The sequence below is a fragment of the Cupressus sempervirens genome, chromosome 3 (genome assembly GCF_028749045.1).
Source record: "Cupressus sempervirens isolate cs-2001-9-10 chromosome 3, ASM2874904v1, whole genome shotgun sequence".
NCBI lineage: Eukaryota > Viridiplantae > Streptophyta > Pinopsida > Cupressales > Cupressaceae > Cupressus > Cupressus sempervirens.
Genome location: NC_143120.1, coordinates 471,805,822 through 471,832,166, shown reverse-complemented (window position 1 = coordinate 471,832,166; position 26,345 = coordinate 471,805,822). Strand labels below are relative to the sequence as shown.

General features: G+C 36.4%; 1 protein-coding gene across 2 annotated transcripts in view; it reads left to right on the top strand.

Moving 5' to 3' along the window:
* The first annotated feature begins 614 nt into the window (after positions 1–614).
* LOC149567186 (DNAse I-like superfamily protein) overlaps positions 615–26,345 on the top strand; it is a 39,584-nt gene continuing 13,853 nt past the window's right edge. The window contains exons 1-4 of one of the 2 annotated variants that reach the window (XM_089820369.1): positions 615–1,159; positions 17,672–17,754; positions 17,910–18,008; positions 18,190–18,359. In XM_089820369.1, coding sequence (XP_089676495.1) covers positions 961–1,159; positions 17,672–17,754; positions 17,910–18,008; positions 18,190–18,359 — 551 coding nt within the window. In that variant the 5' untranslated portion in view covers positions 615–960. Of the gene's footprint in view, positions 1,160–17,671; positions 17,755–17,909; positions 18,013–18,145; positions 18,360–26,345 lie in introns of both variants that reach the window. The other variant, XM_089820368.1, reaches the window with a different exon arrangement.

The window sequence follows — 26,345 nt, the reverse complement described above, 5'->3', positions numbered from 1 at the left end:
ATTAAATTTTAATGATTTTGTAGTTTTGGATATCTATCAACATTTCTTTAGATAGATTTATTTAAGATATCTATACTAGTTAGCATATGTAATCTAATATAGAAATAGCAAATGCTAATAATTGACATTTAAAATGTTTACAAAAATATTATAAATACACATTCCAATTAGACATTAAAATTTTTAATGCATGCATAAAATAAACAACCTTACCATTTTATATTTAAACTTCAAAAATTAAATCAAATTATTTCTAATTTTTTTCCAAAAATCAAATCAACATTAATAGTTAATTAAAATATATAAAATTGAAGCATATAAACACTTAAAACTATATATATATATATATGATTTTTATTTTGTATTTTTATAGCTTTTTAATATAGCTAATATATATTTTTATTTTGTATTTTTATAGCTATAAAAATACAAAATAAAAATATATATTAGCTATATTAAAAAGCTATAAAAATACAAAATAAAAATCAAATGTCAAAATCACAAATCAAAATAAAAATCAAATATTAAAATTACAAATCATCAATATCCAATTAAAAGTGAGAGATGTGAAAGTCTAACTAAGCACCTATCTCCTTGTTTGATACAAACAAAACTAAATTACTTTGCAATGCTCATTTGCCATAAAATTATATTGGAAGCCTGTTTTGCCATGCTAGAAAAGGCTGAATATGTTGTTCATTGCGGTATCAATTTGCTGCTGCTGCACTCCAAAGTGAAAAGAGGTTTGGTTTGAATATATTAGTCTATCGTATTGAAGTAGGTATTGAATTGGGGAAAATGGTGTATTCAGAATTGAATTATTAATGGAATGCTCCTAGCTGTCCTGTTAACGTGCAATTGAAATGAAGATTTCAACTGTAATTTGGCGGGTCGAGATTGCGGTCACATGCAGAGGTAGAAGGTAAAGAGAGGGACTAGGTAATATCAGAACCATTCAAAATGACCATTTTGAGTTGTATGAGCTTCAATTTGCACGGGGAGAGTGCAGAGGTAAAGGCTGAGGATGAAGATAGCAGCCATAGCTGGGAAAAACGCCGAGATATTTGCATCGCCATTATTACCAAATATTCCCCTATGATTCTCTGCACTCAACAAGCCCTAAAGACCCAGTTAGATGACTTGCAACGTGCGTTACCAGGTATTTGCTGGGTTTATTAATACCGAACGACTCGTAACGTTGCATTCTCAGAAATAGGCTACTTCAGTTTATTTATTCATTTTCTTCAATCATAGAAAAATAGCGTGCTCGTCAAGCAGATGGCCTTTTTTCTCAGAAACATTGGCCCTGCCCTTAAAATTTTCGCTTAGCACTCCAATTAATTATCTCGTTCGCTTCCATATTGTGAAGGATTTAATAAAGGCTGTCGAAAGTCATATTAGTAGAAACATTGCTTAAACGACTTGTGAAATGGTCCTTGACAGCATGATTGGTCCAGGACGAGCCATATCAAGTTTTAATGTGGAAACTCTACATAAATGTTCCTAGGTGCCACTCTTAAGATTTGTAAAGCGATCTAGAGCTATCATGGTCTGGATGGAACATGTACTCATATGATGGTAACATAGGCCGGTCTAGCACCTCCGTTTTAAGCTTATTGGGCACATTTCATGGACATACATTTATAAAAGGGTACTATAATCTTCTCAGATTTGTGTAACAGTAATTATTCAGAGTGTCAGCTCATTATTACAACTTCTAGGCACTGGTACACATAAATAGAAGTACAAGATAAATCCCAAACTCATTGCCCGTGGCTATACAGCCACGAAAATGCACTTCTTTTACATTGCTTTTTCTAACTTTTTAAAAAATAAACCAAGTTCTCTCCTTCGTATAGAAGTGCATTTTCGTGGCTGTATAGACATTGCCAAACTCATTCACTACTGTTTGTTCATGTCATGAGCTCATTTATACATCATCTAGGTATAAGTAAAGATTTCAAAACTGCTCAAAACCAGTTCCTCAATTCCTAGAACTTTGGATCTTGTGAAAGGGTATTAGCTCAATAAGTTGAGCACAATTAGTCAGGATGATGAAATGTTATAGACAAGTTTTCCACCAAGGTTCGGACCTGGAGGCATGTCCATGCCACATTCGACATCTGGGTGACTTTGATGGATTGAATTCCCTTGTATGCGACTGCTTAGCTGAAGGTGACTTGCTGTTTTGATGTCTGGCTACTCGCATTATTGTAATTACCTATATAAAAATAGAGATGCTGACATCTAAATATTCTGGCTTGTTTTTATAACTCCGGATTTTGGGTAACAGATCATATGGGGAGATTTTTAGCCATTTAAGCTTTATGATGAAAATATAAGGCAGTCATATGAAGCTTTGTTCTCTGTTGTTATCTCCTATATCCCATAAATTTAAGAGCAGTTGTATAGCTTTTTTAGTTTTTATGATTATGCCCGAATAATTGCTATGTTTCCAAATTCAGAATCTGCCAATAAACTTAAACTTGACAGCCCAGATCAAAAACTTATTTATGAAAAAAAGGGTTTTAACTTATCTGAATGAATAACTGGAGGCATTTGTGATATGATGATGAATCTAGATTATTGGTCTTATATATATATTTTTACTTGTGACAGATGCATGGTAAGCTTAATTTATAAATAGTAGAGGGTAGGGTAACAGCCAATACACGTATTTGTTGATGAGGAAAGAGAACATCCATATGCAGGATTGCACAAGGCAGTACAACTCATTCTGGTCAACCCTCCTTTATTTGATGGATAGTTCAGATGACACGATTATATTGTAAATACACCTTATGATCTTTAGGGGGTTGTGAATGTATGAGTCTGGGTCATTGGTGCACACCTACATACCCACACACACACGCACACATATTTGGGCCCGGTGCAAGGTTTCAACCTCAAAGTTCAAGCATTTTTCATTCAAGTGTGCACAAATTGTTGCATCATGTTTCTTTAGTTTCTTATTTGCATGCTTAGCCTATAAGGATAGCATTTATTTTGAATCTTCTCTAAATTATGTTCAATGCATCAGGTGCTTAGACAATGTGGAAATTCATTTAAGTTTCATGAGAGTTTTTAACTGTTAGAGATCAATTAGTTCATTTGAATAAATAGCGCTTTTGGGTTTCAGTAGATGATGTTGTAATGTTTATTTCTCACAAGCACTGCAATGGTGTATTGTGGTCTTCTCAATTTGCCTTTTGGAATGTTGTTGCATCATGAGATCTTATCTTTTGTGTGGAGACCCATCAGAGTTAAGAGCAGGCCCCCAGTTGCAGGGATACTTTTGAGTCCAGGCCTTTTGGTGTGAAGTTGACATATCAAGGGATTTTCATGTTTCTAGAGGTTTAGCTTGCCTTGTTCATGACTACCTTTGATCTCAGGTGTTATTGTTATCTGTAGACACTTATTCAATGTACATTTGGCTTCGAGTTTAGAGGAACTTATCCCTTCTCTAAGATAACTTCATCTTGGTTTTTTATCCTCCCAAGGCCCAACTATATTCCCCTCTTTGTGCACATTAAGGTGACCTGCATCTCATCTTTATTCAGAGATTGTCTACTATTCCTCTTTGTGTAACATCCTTTTTTGGGTTGTTCTAATGACTGCATTATGCTTATATATGTTATCATAATGGACTGTGAGTTGATGATTTTAAATGAATTTCCATTTCCCTGATGCTTTCTAAATTTCTGGATCTGTGGACAAGTTTTGTTTTTGAATTAAGTTGATATTTAAACCATATAGGTTTAAGGAGCTTTACATTAAGTGCTTCAGAAAAGGTGCATTGTATCTCATTGTTATTGCCTTCTTTTGGTAGACTTGTCCCCCTTGCAAAATGATACTTGTCTCCTATACTTCTTTATATTCTCCTCATTTTGGCTCCTTGATGCTTAGAAATCCTTATTGGGTTCCTTAGATCTCTTTTGTTGATGATTTGCAATTTTTTTTTATTCAATTGACATCATCAACTTGGTGGTTTCCGGTGTATTTGTTTTTTACAGTTGAGAATGCAATTTATATTGGTTCCTAGTTCCATTTCAGAAAGTAGAAAGTCTGGTCTGTTCTTCTCGTGCATGCATTGGCCTATCCATCATCAAGCTATTTTTAGTGGACTTAGGGAAGGAGTACTTTACCAAGGATGATAAGTTGCACACAAGAACCATTGAAGATGGGGAAGTGATGCAGGAGCACCTGAAGGCAATAAGTGAGTTTAGTTAAGTTTCTGTGTGTGTGTGATGTAAAAAGTCTCTTGAGGCAACACACCTAGTCAGGGTGAGCCTAAGGTAACCCTTGAACAAGTTTGGAACTCTATTAGTTTGTTTACATAGCTATTTGTGCCTTCTAGGCCTAGGTTCTTTGGTTGGTCAAAGCTGGTCAATGCCCAATCAAAGAGGTTGACCAAGGGCTTGGAACACCATTTCTAACCAAAATATATCCATGGTTGAAATTTGAAGTCATTTGGTGGAGATTTGCAATGGTTTGGGTAAAAACATGAAAGTGCTCAAAATACACTAAACATGGCAAGTTGCAACTTAGCAACTTTATAAATTTTAGACAAAAGTTATCAACTTGGGCAAGGGGAGCATGAAGGTAGTTGGTAAATGATCTTTGACAAGTTATAAAGCACGAAAATACTGATGTAAAGAGGTTTCAAGCAGTTTCAAGAAGTTTCAATCAAGTTTGAGCAAGTTTTTGACAAGTTTTGCCTTGTTTGCTGAGTGTGCCATACAGATTTCTTTAGTATTTCTGATTATAGACTGTGTAAATGGATTAGGTTCTTTCATTCCAGCATTGTACATGTTATTTCCTTCCTTCTTTGCATTGTAGAATAGCAGCAAATAGTGTTTGTACATACTTTCCATAGTTTTGGTTTTTCTTTTCTTAGTAAGGGTTTTGAATCCATTCATGGATTAGTCTTGCTTATCCACGGTCACAGCTTTACATGGCCTGTTGGACATAGCAAGACCTGTATATTAGTGACTTTACTAATTGTTTGAAGCACCAAAACCAAGCTTGGAAGCTTTTGTATTGAAATCATGGCTGATCACGGTTGGTGAGCCATTGAAACAAAGCTTAAAAACAACAGTTCAAACAGAGAGTCACGTCCGTGTGGTTGCCTGTACAGGGTGTGAACGTGTGGATAGTTAGGAGGAAGGGTAATGGAGGGGATTTAACCATTTGAAAGCCCCATGCAAATGTTGGCACTTGAATCCAATCAGCAAACTCACAAATAGCAAGGAAAACAAGGTTTTGAGAGGGTTTTTAGAGTTAGATACGAAATCGGTAAAACCTAGATGCTAAAATGAGGTATTGTTTAAAGCTTCCAAATGGGTGCTTACTACTCAAAAATGTAAAAACAAAAGTATCTTGTTCAGGTTGATTTTGAGAAAAGAGCAAAAACCCAGTTTTTGCTGATTTAGTCTACTAACCGGTTTGCATAGTTCAACCAAACAAGGGTTAAGGAGCCAAGAATGGCTGAAATCCATTGAGGGGAATGATAAAACAAAGTGTTAGAAGTCTATTTGAGAAGTTGGTTGTCTGATTTAGTGAAGATCCTGTAGTAGTGGGAGTAAGGGTGCTTGCAAGGATACAGTCCTTTGGAGGAACTACAAGGGAATAGGAAGAGTTCTTCGTTGGATGAGTTGCCCTTGACCTAGGAGGTTAGGAACTCATTCTTGGAAGCCTTGGGAAGGTTCTACAAACTCCAACCTTTGGAAGGTTGAAACATTCCCTTAGAGAGGTCATTGGACCAATTGGAGGCAAGCACAAATTCCACTTGCATCAGGAAGCTTCCCTCCTAATGTATCCCAAGTCTTGAATGATCCTCACTCTGTTGAACTAGGGATTCATTTATACATATCAGGTATATTATAATCTTCTCTCTATAGACGCTTCTGCTGGAAGGACAATCTATGTTCTTATAAATCAATCCAAATAAGTATCTATCTACCTCACTTCTTTCCTTTATGTAGGTGTTATACCTCATTATTGGATCACTTGTTGCATGTGTTTATTTGCTTCATTCCCACATTCCCTTGTAAAATCTGGCAATGTTGCCTCCTTTTGTTTGTGTTGTTTCTTTGAGGGGTCCTTTCATCACGGGGTTATTCATATTAATGTTATGTCCTATGGCTTGTTGTTTAACCATCTCAGGCCCTCCTAAAGCTTTCAAGACATGTCTTACGGCTTGTTGTTTAACCATTTCAGGACCTCCTAAAGCTTTCAAGACAATTGCTTATTTCAATCTACTACAGGTATTCAAAGTGTTAAGTACCCTTAAGTACCCCCTAGATGTAACCTATTTATGTGGAGAAGGAGATGAGTCAATAGACTGTGTTCCTCTTTGTGCATTACTATCTAAGCACTTGATTGCCTCTGTTTATTCCAATGGAGGGAATATGTTTTTGTATTGATGTTGTAGAGATAAACTATGAGAAAAATTAATCAGAGACAAATGAAGCTGCAAATAATACAACACAAAACAATACATGCTTCATTATTTTCAACCAACATCATACTTATATGAGTTTAGTCTCCAACATTACAGGAAATTTTCAAAACAGCTTTCCCAGATATATTGAATTGTATTAACAACTCAACACACCTTCGCACCTCTAATATATTAACCTACCTAACAAACTATAACAAACCTTTATTTTATGCATAATTATTATATGCATCCTATGATGCAATATTCCTAACACTCCCCATATTTCATCATTCTTAAATGGGGATAATGAACCAACAATACTGAATGATCATGTTCAGTAGTTCATCATATGGTATGAGTAGGGACATACACATCTACTCATGACAAGCAATAGTGGAACTAGCTTCACTATGCTTAGTACAGGTTGTTTTTCAAGGATAGGGACTAACACTTCTACCCATTGAATGAATGATAGGGACGAACACATCAACCCGAGGTAGAACATTATGTTTGTATAGGGACAAACACTTTTATCCAATATCAGTGTTATGAACGAGACACACATCTGCTCACAAAAAGTATGATTGGGGACACACACATCCAATCATAATCACCATTTCTTGTGATTGGGGACAAACACATCCAATCATCTACAGCATCTTTTGAATAGGGGCAAACACATCCATTGACAAAAAAGCAACAATAGTGATTGGGGATAAACACATCTAATCACTTGCACCATCTTGTGAATGGGGACAAACACATCCATTCACAAACACCTAACAATTGTGTTTGGGGACAGACACATGCAATCACAAGTACAAATCTTTGATATGATTTAGAAAATATATTCCTCATCACTATTTTTCATGCGGAGTCTTCAATAGTCACCTCAAAAAGGAATTCTTCGTCATCACGCAGCCAATGCCTTGTTTGTATATAGCTCGCCATTAAGGAGATCCTTGACACGCTGAGTGCAATTCATAGTAATGTGTCTCTTCTTGCAATAGTAGCACAGAATTCTATCCTTGAAGAAACGATTTCCATTTGATGTAGAAGAACTAGATTTGGAGGAATGTTTAGGCCTTTTCTCCCCATACACTGTAGTTTCCACTATAGCTGAGTCAGTTTTCTTAGCTGCTTCATTAATCAAAGTATATATTAATGTTTCTAGGGTAGCAGCTACTTTGTTTAAAATGAAAGGCAACAATGTTGCCATAACTAAAAGGGTACTATTTAACAAAATAGCTTTTGAATCATCATCATTTCTTTTTGCCTTTATCCGAGCTAGTTGATTCAATGGGGAGTGAATTTATTGATATGTTGAACAATGCTATCACCTTCCATCATTTTTAGCCTGGACTATTTCTTTCTTGAACTCATCTTTGCACTCATTGCTCTTGATCCAAACAGGGCATTCAAGCCATCCCACACTTCTTTGAGTCTTTTTAAAGTTGAAATGGTGGAGATGTGCCTCTGACAATGGAAGATCAATGAAATCAATTGCTTTTTGATCTTTCATAATTCATTTTTTAGTTTCATTGACATCAGTTGGCCTTGTTGTTACTCCACTTAGTATATCCTACAGATCCTTTTTAATAAGAGTCAACTTTAATTTGATTTGCCATGTGTGGAATTTTGAACCTTCAAAATTTTCTATTGATATGCTATTTCTCTCCATTAAAAGAAAATATTTGACCTTCCCTTAATCTAAAGAAAATCAAAGGTGTTGGTTTCTGCTGTTAATACACTTTAAGAAGATCAAAACTCTAATAAATTTACATACACACTAATCAAGATCATAGAAAACTATGGCAAACTAAACTCTAAAAAGGAAATTATTAATATGAATAAGTCCTCTAAATACTATTGACTTAAAAGCTGTAATGTTGGCCTCTCTCTAACTTCTTCAGGCTTCTTCAAAGCTAACAACTATCTCAACCTAAATGTCGCCACAATGTGTGCACATAGGATACCCACTAAATCAAAATTTCCCTAAGTTCAATTTCGTAGATTCCTCTACCAACGACATCTATAACTTTCTTGACTTCACAAGTGTCCATGCCCATCCAATTTCAAAGAAATATGTGCAGAGACAAACAGAATATTTCTGAAGGTTAGAAAATACGCTTCTCACATGCACAAATTCTCAAATGCATGCTTGCATTTGGAGTGCACACTTGAATTCACAGTTTTATTGTTGCCTATAAATAGAACTTGCCACAAAACATTTTTGACGATATACTGCAAAAGAAGACATATCTTATCTTGTATATGATCACAAACTGCCACAGTTTAGAGGCAAAAAACTGTTAAGTTTTCGAATCAGAATAGCATCACATGCAATAAACTGAAACTCAAGAAAAATATGCAAACAAATGACACCAATACTTACCCTGGGAAGACCCTCCTACTCGACGGAAAAACCCAGCCACACCCAAAAATATATCCTTTATTTAGATTAACAAATCAATACAGAAGAATCTCTGTCCCTTATTGAAGGTGACAATAAATTGGTGATCTCACAATTATCAGATGAATAATTGTTTCTTTTAACTTACAATACACAGTCCTTTAATGCACATAATCATCTCAATAGAATCATATGCATTGCTCATACATAGAGCATATAATTAACTTCTGAACCAATCAGAGAGTTAATCGCAAAATCAGAATGTAAATTATATCTGCAACATCTGACTCTTCATAATAACATTCATATTTCTAAGTTCTTAGAACAAAGTATCTATATATTATTGCAGATACAATGTTTGCAATAATATCTCTGCCAGCAATCAAACTGCCTGATTTGATAAGCCAAGAAGAAGATTGTCTACTGCAAGTCTTCGCAATTCACAAAGAAACAGTGACTGCTCGGGCATAATTTACCCTGCTAGAATTTGACAACTCACAAGAGACTTGTTACCGCTTGGACGTGATCAAACAATCATCTCATCAAACTCTTGATAAATTTTAAAATATATGAAGAGATGTGATCTGAGAAATGGCTATACTCTACTGACAATGAAGCATATGCTTATTCCAACACACAAGCATCCAGAAGGCCAACAATAAGAATATTGAAGACCGTTCATAAGTGAACATTTCGGTAGCAAGGAAAACCTAAAAAGATTATGAATAACACCAATGCTGCAACGTGACAAAAAACGACACATATAAAGACAAGTATTAATAAAAACTGTCAACATGGCTGAAGACTTCACCATGGTGCCATCTCATCATACAGAAAGTACATGATGATGCCTAGTGAGTACAAATATAATATACGTCAGCAAAAAATTGAAGATTAAAGTTTCACAATGACAAGGAGGAATATTGTAACCACTGCCATCAGAATTTGCATACAATGCCTTGTCATTGCACACGGTGCTCGGAGAGATACAAATCACAAACATTGGTAATCACCGATATCAATGACAAGAACCAATCGAATAGAAGAAAGGTGCCATGTAACAACAACCAAACTGACGGTAAATTGATACAGGTATGAACAAAATTTCTCTCGCAGCTACCAATACATTAACATTCCCTCTTAGCAAGAGAGATTATTCATATGACTTGACATCTGTTAACATGGAAAGCATAAGAAACTGCAGCGAAAATTGTCAATAACAAAATCTCATTGCAGATTTTCTCAACAAAATATTGTCATCTTAGTATGATATTCATTATGGTAGCTCCTAGAGGATGAAAGAACAGAAACTTAAGTCATGGATTATCTCACATGACTTCACCATGGCTACTTCCATAGGGTGAACAAGCACAACCATGGGCTTTCTACTATGACATCCACCATACGTACTCCCAAAGGGTGGATTCATCATGCCTACACAGAAGATGAAAAAGGTCTTACACATCAAAGTTCAAACTTCTCCCAGAGAAGAGTACATTACCACCTTCCCTACTCGTAGAGGGTAGTTCCACCATACCTATTCGCAGAGGGTGGACAAGGGATTTCACCTCAAACTTCTCCAATAGAGGAACTCATTAACGAGCGATTGCACCTCAAACTTCTCCCTCTTGGAGAAGAACTCATTAACAAGGGATTGCACCTCAAACTTCTCCCTCTCGGAGAAGAACTCATTAACAAATCTTCAAGCTTATGTGGGTCTCTCAGAGACAGATATAAAACTTCTGATCTCCTCATCCAAGTCAAAATCCATCTGAGCCTGATATCAACCTTCTGATTTCCTCATCTGAGGTTGCTTGAGATGGATAGACAGACTCCCTCTGAATGAAAACTCCTGTTAATTGTCATATTCTTCTCTTAGAAGAGTCATGTGATTTCAGATAAATAATCCGTCATACTTCAGCTCCTTGATGCATCCTACAAACAAGAGAGATTAATATTACTTCACAGATTCAAACTACCTAGAATGGATATATAGATATCATTGCTTTAAGATTACAAGAATTGCCAGACTAAAGAAGAACTTCATGAAAGATTTATAAACATTATTCTGGGAACAAAATATTTATCTCTTGATTATGAACATAGATGGCATTAGCTTCCCTTTTAGTCAAGGAACAGAATTCCATGCAATACAAAATTGAAGACTTGACCAACCTCGAAGAAACACAATCAGATCTTGCAACAAAAGATCTAGAACCAGCTGTAGAAGACTGAGCATTTAAATGGGGCAGCCCAGTCTCTAAACTTAACACAATACTCTCAAAACTCAATCAGATTACAGACTATAGAAGAATCAGGATTGAACAACAATCTGAGCACTGTTCATACATAATCTCTTTAGATTCAAACGGATCAGCATATATAGACCCTAGCATCTTGCTTTAATTTCAGAAAGTAAAAAAACTTTCAAAATAAGAATCCTTCTCATTTGACATCTGATTCTTTATGAGGAGAGGCAACATCAACGTTTGCAGCAGCAGCTTGATGTTTAAGTTTTGATTGGCAAAGTGACCATACTTGTCACATCTGAAACATTTAATCTTGGAGAGATCCTTTCTCTTCTTTGGTTTAGGAGCTGAATCGGAATCAATATCTCTGTATCTTTTGAAATTTTCTTCTTCCCTTTTCCTTTAGAAGTGTGGGCTGCAAGTACCTTCACGATGACTTTTATGTCCATTTCGTCGTGCTTCTAATCTGCATTCTTCTTGAATGCAAACAGCTCTTATTCTGTCAATTTTTGGAAGTTCATCTCTTCCACTGACACCTTAAATGAAAGACTCCTAGAGGTGGGGGAGTCCATTCATAGCAAGCATACTTAAATCTGTGTCTGCAAATGTTTCACCAATTGCACTAAGCTGGTCCTTCAACTCTGTAATTTCATGAAGTATGAAACTACATATTCACCCCTTGTCATTTTTACATGCAGCAGTTGATGTCTCAAATCAGGAACTCTGCTGTTAAAGGAGAAGGAGAAGCCCAAAACATCATTTTCACTTGAGGCTATATGTACACTTCCTTTTGATAAAAACTTATACATGCCTCCATTTCCACATAAGGTTGAGCTCCTCATGATCACATTTGAGAGTTTTATGCTTTAAGCATGGAATTTCTAGATGAACCCACTTATCTCATGAGGTTATTTCCAAGGATTCTTAGTAAACTCATACAAATCCTTGAGAGTCTTGAAAATCTCCTTGGCTGATTCCAATTTTGAAATGACAGGAATCAAATGATCCTTTGACAGAATTGATCAATGATCTTTTTAGCCATAATCTTGTTCTTCTTCCATTGAGTTCTTTCAGTTTCATTAGAGAGCTCTGTAACATCAGAAGTGACACAATCCAAAAGTTCATTCTCTTCAAGAACAACCTGAATTTTGGGCTTCCATGAAGCAAAATTTGAAGAGCCATCTAACCTATCTCCAACTTACAAACCATTCACTATTTTCTCACACTGAGGATGACCAGTTGAAAGAGAAACGAAGAACACAAATTGCAGAATGCTTCTGGTTCTGGATTGAATTTTTTCAAACCTTGCTCTTATACCATGCTAAGTTTTTGAATGATAATAGCATCACATGAAATAAACTGAAACTCAGAAAAATAAACGAACAGATGACAACAATATTTGCCCTGGGAAAACCCTCCTACTCAAGGGAAAATCTCAGCCACATATCCTTTATTTAGATCAACAAATCAATACAGAAGAATCTCTGTCCCTTATTGAAGGCGACAATTATTTGTGATCTTACAATGATCAGACCAAAAATTGTTCATTTCAAGTCACAATGCACAGCCCTTTTGTGTGCAGAATGATCTCAATACAGTCATATGAATTGCCCATACATAGAGCATATAATTTTCTGAACCAATCAGAGAGTTAATCTCAGAATCAGAATGATAATTATATCTGCAACATCCGATTCTTCATAATAACATTCCTATCTCTAAGTTCTCAGAACAAAGTATCTATTTATTATTGCAGATACAATTCTTGCAATATTATCCCAGCCAGCAATCGAACTGCCCGATTTCATAAGCCAAGAAGAAGATGGTCACTGCAAGTCATGATAATTCACAAAGAAACTGTCATTGCCTGGGCATAATTCACGCCTTTAGACTTTGACAACTGACAAGAGACCTGTCACCGCTCAGGAATGATCAAACGATCATCTCATCAAACTCTTAATCAATATATGAAGAGAGGTGAACTGAGAACTGACTATACTCAACTGACAATGAAGTTTATGCTTATTCCAATGCACAACCATCCAGAAGACCAGCAATAAGAATATCGAAGACCGTTTTATAAGTGAACGTTTCCGTATTTAAGGAAAACCTAAAGAGATCATTAATAACATTGACGCTACAACGTGACCAAAAATGGTGCATATTAAGGCAAGTATTAATAAAAACTCCCAACGTGGCTTAAGACTCCACAATGGTACCATATCATCACACAAAAAGCACACGGTGATGCCTAGACAGCCCAAATATAATATACTCCAGCAACAAAAGAAAGATTGAAGTTTCACGATGACAAGAAGGCATATTGGTAACAACCATCATAAGAATTTGCATACTCATAATGCTGCCATGTCATTGCTCACAGTGCTTGGAGAGATACAAATCACAAACACTAGTTAATCACTGATATCAATGACAGGAACCAATCAAATAGAAGAAAGGTGTCATGAAACAACAACCAAACTGACATAAATCAATACAGGTATGAAGAAAAATCTTTCTCACAGCTACCAATACATTAACAAGAACATCCATGTTTGTTCCAACCCTTAGAATCTTTGCAAAGGGGCTCAGATATGACTTCCCACTAATCAATGGATGAAGATGCAGGCATGGGGAAATGAAAATTCATATGCAAAGTTATTCCTCCTGGGCTACTGCTACTCTTTGACACCGAGAAGAATGCCTACCTTGCACCGGCTGATTGAACAACCATCATATCTGGAATATGCTATGTAGGTTGCTTGCAGAGAATGAGAGCCGAGCATCTTTTCATTGCTAGGTTATAGATTCTGCTCCACAGTATTGTAAATAACTGCACAGGAGACTAGGACAAAGGAAATCTCACGGGTTCCACAGGAATACATGTGGGCTATATCCATGCATTTACAGGGATGAAAACATTTCTGTCTGTGGGTATTTTCTCCTTTCATGTTCAAATACCTAGTGCATAGATCAAAGCTAGACAGTAGCACTTTGAAGAGAGAAACACTGGCACACAGGAAAATCTATTCTCTAATACCATATGAACTCTAATCAGAGACAAATGAAGCTGCAAGTGAGACAACACAAAATAATACACACTTCATTATTTTCAATCATATACATCACACTTATATGGAGTTTAAGCTTCTGCATCATAGGAAATTCTCAAAACAACTTTCCCAAATATATTGAGTTGTTTTACACATTCGTACCTCTAATATATTAACCTACTTAACAAACTATAAAAAACCTATTTATTTTATGCATAATTCCTATATGCATCCTATAATGCAATATTCCTAACATAAACATTAGTTACTAGTTTTTTCTCTGCTACAAATCCTTCATTGGCTCTGGTTTGTCAAGTTAAACTCCTTCAAACTTAGAGATTTCTCTATGAGCATGCTCAAAGCTTGCTTGGCACCTCTTGTGGTGACACATGTTGGTGTTGTTGGTTCTTCAGTTTGAGCCTTACTTGTAGACGTGTGACAAGGGTGGTTTCCTTTTGTTGTGTTGTGCGTGATCTTCATCAGTGTCATGTTTCTTTGAGGAATAGTTCCTCCACATGGCTATTTATGTCTTATGGCTTTGGGATTTGACTGTTTTAGGCCCTCTCTTACTTTGTTCAACTTTTTTTGGGTATAATGTAGGCCCTTTCTAGGATTTTACTTATCTTTTATAATTGCCTGTTCTTTTTGAGTCAAATATTTTGGTTATTGGTGGACATTAATATAGTTTCTTTTTTTTTTCTATCCTTAGTTGGGTTGCCTTGATGCACCAAGGGAAGCTGTTTACTAGGAATGAAGGCAAAACACAAGTCATTTCCCGAGGATTGCTCTTAGGGTTATTATAATTGAAGTTCTTTGACTTCACTTAAGATATGAGGACCATTTGAGAAGGGAGCATAATAATAATCAGGTTTTTTTACCAAGTCACAAGCATCATATGGAATATCATCGCAATTGAATACATCAAGTCTTCAAAAGGATCTTGGCACAATATCATACACGTATCTCAATGCAAATAACACCAACTACCAAAATGTTTAGGAACACCACCTTGAACACATGGGTGGTTTCTCTGTCAATCCAACTATTTTAATTGTGATGGTGATGAAGCAGTCTGGGAATCCAATTCTTGACCTTCCCACCCCAACAACAACTATCTCCACAGACTGCCCACCTATCTCCACAGACTGCCTACCCAACCCTAACCATACCCTCCACCATAGAATAGTAGGGGTCACCCCATGGTGGGTGGTATAGGCTTCTTCCCACCCACCCTTTTTTTTTGCGGCATGTATTAAATTAGATTGCAGTCATGCAAGATGTCAATGTATGTAAATATTTACTAAAGTTAACAATTGAAGGTACATGTTCATCCAGTTTTAAAGTTGGACAATAGAATTTATTTGTGATAATCTTTGGTTATATCAAATTCTATCTCAATATTGCTTTAATCTAAGCCATATATTGTGTAGTGTTCCATTTTTTTATTCTACACGTGGATTTCAGCTATGCAAAACTAAACTTCAATTCTTCTTCAATTCCATAAAATGATAAACAATATTGAAGGTTATTAACTTATTTGATATTTCTATTTATGGCAAGGGATTATTGTCCAGGTTCATTACTTCAAAACAATTTATGATTCTCTTTGTAGAACATAATGGCAAATGTTGTCAGACTTTTTTTTTGTATTAACTGACTTTTATTGACATCAAGTATAAATGCAAAGATGGACCAGATAATGCTTTTTTGTTTGTTTGGGATAACCAAATGTTTTATCTCAACTACCTGAGAGCTGGAAACATGGAAAATGATCTTCTGGCTAGGAAATCACAACCAATGGGTATCTATTCTATTAAAACTCAGATGGATTTGCACTTGGCCTTAACTGTTTTTGGCCAGCATTATCATGGCTGCTTATAAGTTTATAACATGGATAGCATGCTCGGTAGCATTTGAACTTGGGTCAATGTCATGGAAATGGAGTTGCCTATGATTTTCAGGACCATAGATTTGGTGCCTTAGATTAACAGTATTCAAGGGACTTATTGGGCTGAAAATCATATGCATTATCATTACATTCCCATCATCCAAACCCAGGGTTGACATGATTTGCAACCAAAATAAATAATCTGGAGAGACGAATGTGCTTAAAGGATGCATGCTATTCATTATTCCCATGAGTGAGATGCACCATTTGCTACTATTCCATTTTGGAGCAGCCAGACCAGATACTTAAACCTGAAGGCTCTTTTACAAGATTTGACTCTATAATGCTTTCCAAAAATTTATTTATGAGTAGTGTGGCTCCTAATTCCTTTTGTTCTAATTTTTTCAGTTGGACTAGTCTCATAGGAGTGACATGTTGACAAGACAGCTGCACATCCAGATGCTGAAACTATGATGTGATGGGCATGAAGCTGTATGTATCCCCATGTAGCCTTTGTCAATGATGTATTGTTTCATTTTTGTATGAAATTGTCTATTTCTATTTCAGATTTGTATGATGTGTTTGGTAATCTTGGGTGTCTCTACATAAGCATTAGAATCTACATTCTATCTCTTAATGAAGAAGGCATCTAAAACTTAATATATCTCTCATTCCAGTTTAAGTGACAAACTATACTAGCATGTCCCCCTCTGAATATCATGATCTGTCCCAAGTGTAAAGTAGCCAGACCATACCCAAACTGGGTTAAACTCTGAAGAAATTTTGAACCATATGGAAGCTGCATCGATATGTTCTTTGGGGTGAATATGAGTCTATTGGCAAATCTTTCATTTGAAGAAAATGTTAGAAGACATAGTTTCAGATTCTTTACAATGCGTATGGTTTCATATTCTTGAATGGATCTTGCAAAGAAGTGGCCTAATAATTAACAGTGAATTGCCCACTTATGTTGCCAATCTCTAAATGTCAGAGGCAATTTATACATTTCTTTATCATATTATGGCATTATGCTGAAAAGGTCATTAATTAGAATATTTGTGGCAATCTTGCAACTCATGGCAACTTGTGTCTACAGCAAGATAGATGATATGGAACATCTTAGCTTGGTTTTCTAATCAAACGTTAATAAATGTGTAGCTTTGAGTTATGGGTTTTTTATGCTTACAATTTTGCACTCAAACAAGTTTCAGCCTATTGTAAGCTGTTTATGGAATTCAAAGGGATGTATGATGGATGAGTGCTTTTTTGTTGCATCCTTGATTTTATAATAATCTCTTCTTAGGACATTTTCATTATTCCTGAGATATGTATGCTCTTCATGAATAAAGATCTGAAGTGGTCCCCTTGGAATTGGGTATAGACAAACATGATAATGAACCTGTTTTAGTTACCACTTAGTAATAACTCCTCTATATCCTGATTGCCATATTTTCTGTTTGGTAATTCTTTCAAGGTTCAACAGGGGCTCTATCAAGATTTTAATAAATGGTAGCTTTCTCTACCATTCACACCTTTCATAACCATGGCTGTGGCCTGCTGGTTGTAGATATGCATTGACATGATGTAAATTTATAAGAGGGCTGATTCACTAAATTGTTTTTTAAGGTTATGAGCAATTTGGTATTTCAAGGAAAGGATCCCAGGACAATACAGATGAGCACTGCACCATTTTCTACGATAAAGAGAAGGTATGATGATGCAGTAATGCATCTTAAAATAGAATATTTATTCAGGGGAGTGAGATATTGTTGGAGATCTGACAATATAAATTGACATTAGCAATGCATTGTTTACTTTTTTCGGTCTCCCAAGAATGGCACGATAACATTGAATGGATTTTCAGGTTGAGCGTATGGAGGGTGGGACCTTTTGGTTATCAGAGTCTCCATCTGTTGCAGGAAGTACTTCGTGGGGTGCAACTGTACCCAGCATTGCCACCTGGGTGATATCCTACTTCTATTTCATCTTGTTGAAATCCTTAACTCGTTGTGTGAAGTTTGCATATTGTGATTGGTATCTTATAAAATCTGTAGCTTGTCCCAAATTTTTGTTATTTGTTTACTTAACATAATTTCCACACATTTCAACTCAAAGGAGTTGAGCCACCTGGGTTTACTTTTCAGATTGTGAATACAAACATGGATGAAGTGAGTGCTCGTGCCCGACGACGAGGTGCATTGCTAACATGGCAGCATATAGCATCCTTGCCTCCAAGCTTACCTGTTGTTTACTGTGGAGGATTTAACACACAAAAAGAGTCAACTGCTGGACGCTTCTTGCTTGGAAGATCAAGGTAGTAAACATCTTGTCTTGGCCTGCTTAATTTTAATGTCCCCTGTTAGGTTTAGGCCTGTTGTAACCAGGATTATCCTGTATTTAATATTCTTATGGTCTAAACTGAATGGACTAAGTTGCACTGAATCAAATCTATGTTTTTACATTATTAAGAGTAAGAAAAGTTATACATTCGCCAAACATATTAAGCAGTCATACTATTTATGATCCTTAATGTCTATACTACCTTTATTACCATTTCAGTCCAAGAAGAAGAAGATTAGGATGTAACCAAGTTGCTTAGATACCAATCACAATAGGTTCCCTCAAAGTTTACAGATCCAATCCCTTATCCTGTCTTGACTCTTTGGACTATGCCCTCGAGGTTTTAAAGGGATGCTGATCCCTACCCTGTCTTGGCAATCAGCCTATTGGCTGGATTTCGACATGCCTCTCCTTGGAAACTCTTCAGTCCCCCCTCCCTCATTGGGTACTAAATTGTAATTAATCTGATCATGGACATATATGATTACGACTTCATTAATACTATTAAGTATTTATATTACAGATGCAAACAGATCTTATAAAGATAGACATATACATTATATATTGATTTCTTTTTAACTAACATGTATCATATTTATAATAATTTATGAACTATATATATATGTCTGATTTTTAATTTTTTTTTTGATAATGAGATAGCTGGGTAGGGCCAGTTCGCTTTCTATTAATTTTAAAAAGTTGCTTTACAAATTGATCCAGACAACAAAAAACCATTGAAACTGTTGTAGTGGTCTCCTACGGCCAAAATTGCTGGCCACTATGTACCAGCTACTCCCAAACATTCTACCTTCAAAATGCTGACTGCTATACATTCACCAGCATGTCTATACAAATATGTCTGATTATTATTTTCACCCACACCCACACCCACACCTATGCACCCACACACACACACACACACACCCGCACACACACACACACACACCCACGCCCACACACCCGTGCGCACACACTCACACACCCACACACACACACACCCGCCTGCAACCCCCCCCACCCCACACACAAACACAGAGACATGCACAGACACAAAGATATATATTTATTATCCAATGGATCAACTGATAGTGCAATGGATTCAATTGAGAGTACAATGGATTCAATTTAAGTTGCCGGTTTGGGTTCTGTTTCGTATGCGGGTTCGATATTCGGGTTTGACATTTGCTCGATTTTTTTTTGGGCTGGGTTCGGTTTGTTTTGGGTTCGTTTGTACAAGATTTTTTTTTTTTAAAAAGAAAAATTATATATATGTAAACATATGCTGCAGCAAATAAATTTATACACCACTATGCTAATATTATAGCAATTTACCAACATACACCACCATATATATTCACGATTTAGTTCGAAAAGCATTACAAAATGTCAAAATACACCACTATATCATTGTTTCAATTCAAAAATAGTAATGCCAACATTACGAATCACTAATCACTGTAATCAGTAATCACTAACAGTCGTGATAAAAAATCATCAAAGAATTCCCCATCATTAGGAAGTTGTAGATTAGAAGCACAATTAGTGCCACTAGCATCAATAGTCTTAGCTGTAGCCTCAGGATCAGCTTCAACATCATTATTTATCTCATCACTATGTTCACCAATACCATCATCAATTGCTAGTGCATCAAAGTGGGCTTCCAACTCTGTAGACTCTGGTTCAACATCCCATTGTTTTGCCTCCCCTTTTTTATAGGTGTTCTCTTTGTGAGTGTGAGCCTCAAGTTAGAATGCACAAAGACCAAGTTATTTGCTTTCTTGGAGTTTAGTCGGTTGCATTTTATTGAGTGGATAGAGTATGTGCTCCAATTTCTCTTAGATGATGATAAACTAGCAACCTATCAAGATTTACAAATTTGAAATTATAGAGTGAAGAGTTTTTTATATTTATGAACAAGAAATTGCATATTAGAATCAAAAGATTAAAGAACTTACCTGTGATAAAATTTTGATGGCAATGTGCTGCAAGAGTTGGTACTTTTGTCCGTGGAAGTACCACCATTTATGAGCATCAGCATTGCTCTTGTCTTCAAGAGCATCAAGACCACAATCATTGGTGCTTGCAAAACTCATAAATTCAGACCTCACCGCTGATCGTAGGTGCTCTGAAAAGAGTCTTTGGAGGGCTGCCTTGTACCCTTCAGAAACTTGAGGATCTCTGTATGGAGCAACTCTAGTGCTGTTCCCTTTGAGGACATCTTGGCTATAGAACTCGGGGATCAATGCAAAGGCAAGTAAATGCAAAGGGGTAGTCATTTTATTCCATTTCTCTTCCATGATTACTTTTAGCTCCTTGAAGAGCTTTTCATCAAGGTCTTGCTCTTTCTCATTTATGATGGCTCTAATATCTTCAATCATGGAGTCAATGCCATCATATACCTCACCCAAGCAATGCCTATCCATGTCAGTGTATGGGATCATGTTCAATATAGGCTCAGTGAACTTTAGAAGGTGCTCAACACGATCCCACCAAGAGTCTCGTAATATCCTTTCCTAAATGATAGCTACCCTTTCACTATTAGATTGCCTCCATACACTCCAATTAGCACTGGTTACCATTCTAGACAATGCTTCTTTCACTTTGATAAGGCATCTCAAAACAATACCTATTGGAGGTAAAGTGGATCTCATCAACCTATTTTAAGATCAAAACAATAGTAGATAAAAAATTTAAAATCAACTAATCTATTTAAATTTAAAAACATAAAAAGTTTACTAAACTAATGCGACAAGATTTCTAAACATGTTTAGATTTTAAACAATTGAACTTACCTTCAAGAGCTCCAATTTCGAGAATTGTCTAAATATGGCTTGTGTCATATGGTGGTTTGTGACAAACATTTGGATATCTTGTGCCTCTTCATACATTTTTTTAATCCACCCAACCTTAGTGCCATTTTTTTGCAGCATTAGGTTGAGTGAGTGCACAACACAAGGTGTCCAAAAAATTTGTTCGTACCGCTCCTCAACCAATAAGCCGGCAGCCCTAGAATTCTTTGCATTGTCGGTTACTACTTGAACAACATTTTGAGGGCCAATTTGTTCAATGACTTGGATGAGAATGTTTGCAATGAAAGGACCGTCCTTTACCTGACCTTCACAATCCATAGCTCTCAAAAACATTGCACCTCTTGTAGACACTGTAGTAACATTCAGTAGAGGATGGTTCCTCGGATCTTTCCATCCATCTGATACTATTGCGACACCTGTTTCGGTCCATGAATACTTGATGGGCAACATGGCAGCGTCTACACGAGCCACCTCATCATCAAGCAGAGTGGTGTGTATCTTCTCATAACTAGGGCCCTTGAACCCCTTTGGAGCATCATTAATTGCTCTCACCATGCATTGCCAATATGGTGAGCGAACAACATTAAATGATAATCCATATACATATACACATCTCGCTATGGCTTGATCGACAATGTCTCTAGCATCATTTTGAAATGATGCTTCCAATGGTCCCACTGCTTTCTTATGTACAAGCTATTGTGGAGGAGAATGTAAGAATGGATGACCCTCAGCCGGTGGTTCATTGGTAGCGGAAGTTGAAGACATAGATGACATTTTCCCTTACTTTGAAGGCCTACTGCTTTGCAACAGATGAGCAACACTTGCCCTCCCAGCAACTTGTTCTACTTGCTTTTGTTCTTGAATGTATTTTTTCACAATGTGATTTGAAAGGAGGGTTTTAGGTAGCTTTCCGTTTACTCGCGGCTTCCCTATACAAAATTTATTGCCTTTTTGAGGAATAAAACACAAATGTGCTTTCACTCTACTATAGGAGCTACTTGATTCCTCTTTGCAATGCTGCAAATCCATACACAACCTCCTCCACCCGACATTGGTCTAACTACTTCCACGTACTTCCATAATGGGGAGCATTTGTCGATTTTGAAGTGGGGATTTCCGGTGCCAGAACCAGTTGCAGCCATTTCAAGAATCTACAAAGAACAAAAAAAGAAAAAATAAAGAAAAACAAAAATGATTCTTGAGATAATACCAATATTGTTACTGTATTACATGATATTTGACTATTAATCATGTCTCGGCCAATCTGGATTCAGAATCATGTTACATAATTTATATCAGTATAGGCTAATTGTTTATAACTTTATTGGCACTAAACTAGTAAATTAGTAATTAAAATGAAGCTTGTATTTGTGATTCACTTAGTCAAGAGATTTTCGTCTAACTTGTAGAGAGGAAGATGACGTTGTTGCTCAGAATCTAGACTTGCCTGCAACTCAAAAAACTTGTTGTGAGGAATCACACTCATGGGATGCCATTGATGCTCAAAACCGACGGGCTCACAATGCATTAATGCAACACAAAAATTTCAAATTTGTTGTGACCCAGCTACTCAGAATCCACAAATTTTAAATTTGTTGTGACCCAGCTGCTCAGAATCCACGGGCTCGGAATGCACACAGAATGTTTTATTACAGGAAAGCAACCACAGGAATCCGCCAAGCAACACATGATACACTGAGGAAATATTTTCATGCACCATAGAGGTTTAAGACATGAAATACATGTTCTAAAAAATCGTGGCAGAAATATTTTCATGCAAAATGTTTCATTGTTTAACTTCATCAAATCGCGATGCCATTTAGGTTTAAACTTTTAAACATCTACAACTTCACAATGTTTACATTATAATATGAATAAAACAATTTAATAAAGTAAAAGCAATGTCATTGAAGTCAAATCATTCAAATTTGTTCAAAGATTCCTCCCGGGTTTGGTCACGTGGTTTTGAGATTCGCCCAAATTGGATTAAAATTCGAGTCGGGTCCGTATGGACGAATTTTATACGAATATTGCATGGAAATTGTGATTTGGATTCGAATTCGAATCGACTACGAATATATTACGAATTGAATCCCAATTTCCTAGTTTCAGCAGTGAATATGCTAACTTAGGATTTAATTGATCAACTGATACTACAATGGATTTAACTTGAATGTGCAGACTTGTGATCCTTTAACCTAAGTTGTCGATTTGTCTGGGTATTGCCCAGATGTGGAAGCTGATCCGGACAGATGTGGGATGCTTTGAGAAGCTGGCCAGAAGCCAGCGACAGGCTTTTGGCCAAATTGGCTTCCATGTGTATCTGAAAGCTTGCGGCTAGCTTCTAGCCAACTTCCGTAGGGCTTTTGGACGCATCCGGGAGAACCTGCGGGCCAACGGCCACAAACACTTAAAAAACCCAAATAAAAACTTAAGTTGCCCAATATGCATGTGCTTTAATTGATTTAAAAAGTTGTTTTTTGCTATGAAACCTAAATCGACCCTAAAGATGAATGTTGAAGCATTCACAACTCATTTTGGAACTTTGTTTGCACCTACAACCAATTCTCATTTGGTGTCTAGTTTGCATTGCCATTGTGAAGCCAAGTTCAGCATTTTCGAAAAGGATCGATCGAAGGGTGAGAGCTAGCTTTCTAAAAGGAGTTTAAATCATTCAAGGTAATTGATCAATCCCATTCTTGAGTATTTTGATGATTTTTTTGAGTTTTTGATGAATTGTTTTAAGTTCTTGAAGAATTTTTTCAAGTTAAAAAAATAAAAAGATATAAAGAAGCAAGTTTGGGTATCTATTTTAGTAGTGTTTTTTCACTTCTTTCCACTTCTATGCATGATGTTCATAGTTGTTAGGGCCTAATGAAAACTTATTTATTTTCTTATAGAATAGGTTGCAGAAAACTAGGCAAGAATGGATGCCAGTGGTAGTGCTAGTCAAAGTTCAGTGGGGGCTAAGGAGGGCAAGGGACCGATAATTTCAAAATTGATATAGGTTCTCCTTTGTGGAAACATACAACATGGACCTCACAGGTTGTAGGAGGTGGCTCATAGCCTCATACTTTTGGAAGTGCAATTATTGTCAAAGTAACAAAGGAAATCCTTTCAATAGCTCATATTCCTGGGTGAAGCTTCATTTTATGGGCCTTGCTGGCAAAGGATTTGGAATGTGCAAAGCCAAAAATGGTACTGGGATGATTAGTGCAGAAATACTTTTATTTGTAAGAGAGCAAGAAGTTGCTGATGCATTGGTCAATAGATAAAAAAAGCTACCATCAAGGTCCATCCTCAAAGAGCATGATGCACGCACCATTGAACCAATTGTATCCTCCCAAAACCCATTCTTGCAAGTACTTGTGCTAGGAGAGGATGAGGAAGAAGTGGGAAATTCAATCCGCAAAAGAGGCCCATTGCACAAGGCATTTAAAATGGAGACGAGAGACTGTGCTGATGAAGCTATTGTACGTTGCCTCTATGCGAATGGGCTTTCTTTCAACTTGGTGAGATCGCCATATTGGAAGGAAATGGTGGTAGCAATCAAAGAATCACCAACTGACTACACAAGCTTGGGGTATGACAAGGTGCATAAAACTCTATTGCAACAAGAGAAAACACAGAAAAAAACCTTCGACCAAACAAAAAATCTTGGAAAACTTCAGGTCTAACTATTGTGTCAGATGGTTGGAAGGATATAAGAAATCGATCATTGATTGATGTGATTGCAGTGCTCCCCAAAGGGGCAATGTTTTTGAAGGCTATTGATTGTGAGGGGCAAGTGAAGGATTCCAAATTCACTTCTAGAATTCTCATCGAGGCCATCGAGATGGTGGGTAGTGAGAATGTGGTACAAGTTATCATGGATAGTGATAAAAATTGTAGGGGTGCGGGTGCTTTGGTTGAGAGTCGGTATGACCATATTTTTTGGACCCCATTTACCGTTCACTCTCTTAGCTTGATCATGCAGAAGATTGGCACTCAAATAGATTGGGTGAAGAAAATATATCAAGAGGGGAAGGAGATACAAATGTTTGTGACAAACCACCACATGTCACAATCCATTTTTAGAACATACTCCAAATTAGAGTTGCTGAAGGTAAATAATTTTTTAAAAATTACTAAGTTTCATGGATTTGTAATTTATTTAATTTTTAAAAAATAATTTGATTATCAATTGAGATATTGTTAACTTGCTTAGGTTGTTGAGACCCGTTTTGCATCTCATACAATTATTATGAGACGATTCCTCAAGGTAAAAGATGCATTGAGCTAAATGGTCATCAGTAATCAATGAGGCATATGGAAGGCCTCAAATTCAAAAAGAGCACAAAGGGTCAGGGATTTGGTCTTGAATGAGAGTTGGTGGGCTCGTGTGGCATATGTATTGCATTTCACTGAGCTCATCATGACTATGCTCCACCTTTCTAATATATATACACCTTGCTTGGGGGATGTGTATGATGACATGGACACCATAGTTGAGAAGGTAAAACATTCTATACAAGAACATGAGAGTGACTCCACACAAAGTGAAGCCTTATGCAAACAAGTGGAAGCAATCATCCACCATCACTGGAATAAGATGACTACCCCATTGCACCTCCTTGCATATGCCTTATTGGAACAAACTGTTTTTTATAACAAAAACAAAGACAGTTTATAAGAGATTCATTGAAATAGATAACTGAATTCCTTTTCATATGACATTAACTGTTTTAACTATCAACAATCAACTGAAATAACCATGATCAACTGAGGTAACCATATCAATGATCAATTGAAATTACCAGTTCAACGATTAACTGAAAGTAACCGTATCTATGATTAACTGAAATAACTAGGTTAACTATTAATTGAAAATAACTGTATCTATGATCAACTGAAATAACTGAATTAACGATTAACTATCTTTTCTACATACAAATAGTAAATACTTATCATGGAAAGAAAAGAAACATACAAGTATCATCCGAAGTGTCTTTAACTGGTTCTGCAAGCCTCGGCTTTTGGTAAGAGGAGAAGCACTAACATAGGTTTAACTTCCCAAACTCGGAGCATACTTATCCCCACACAATCTATTGAATTAGAAAGGCCCTCCCTACCTCGGGATCGGGCTTGGGATGTTCTTAGTCCAACCA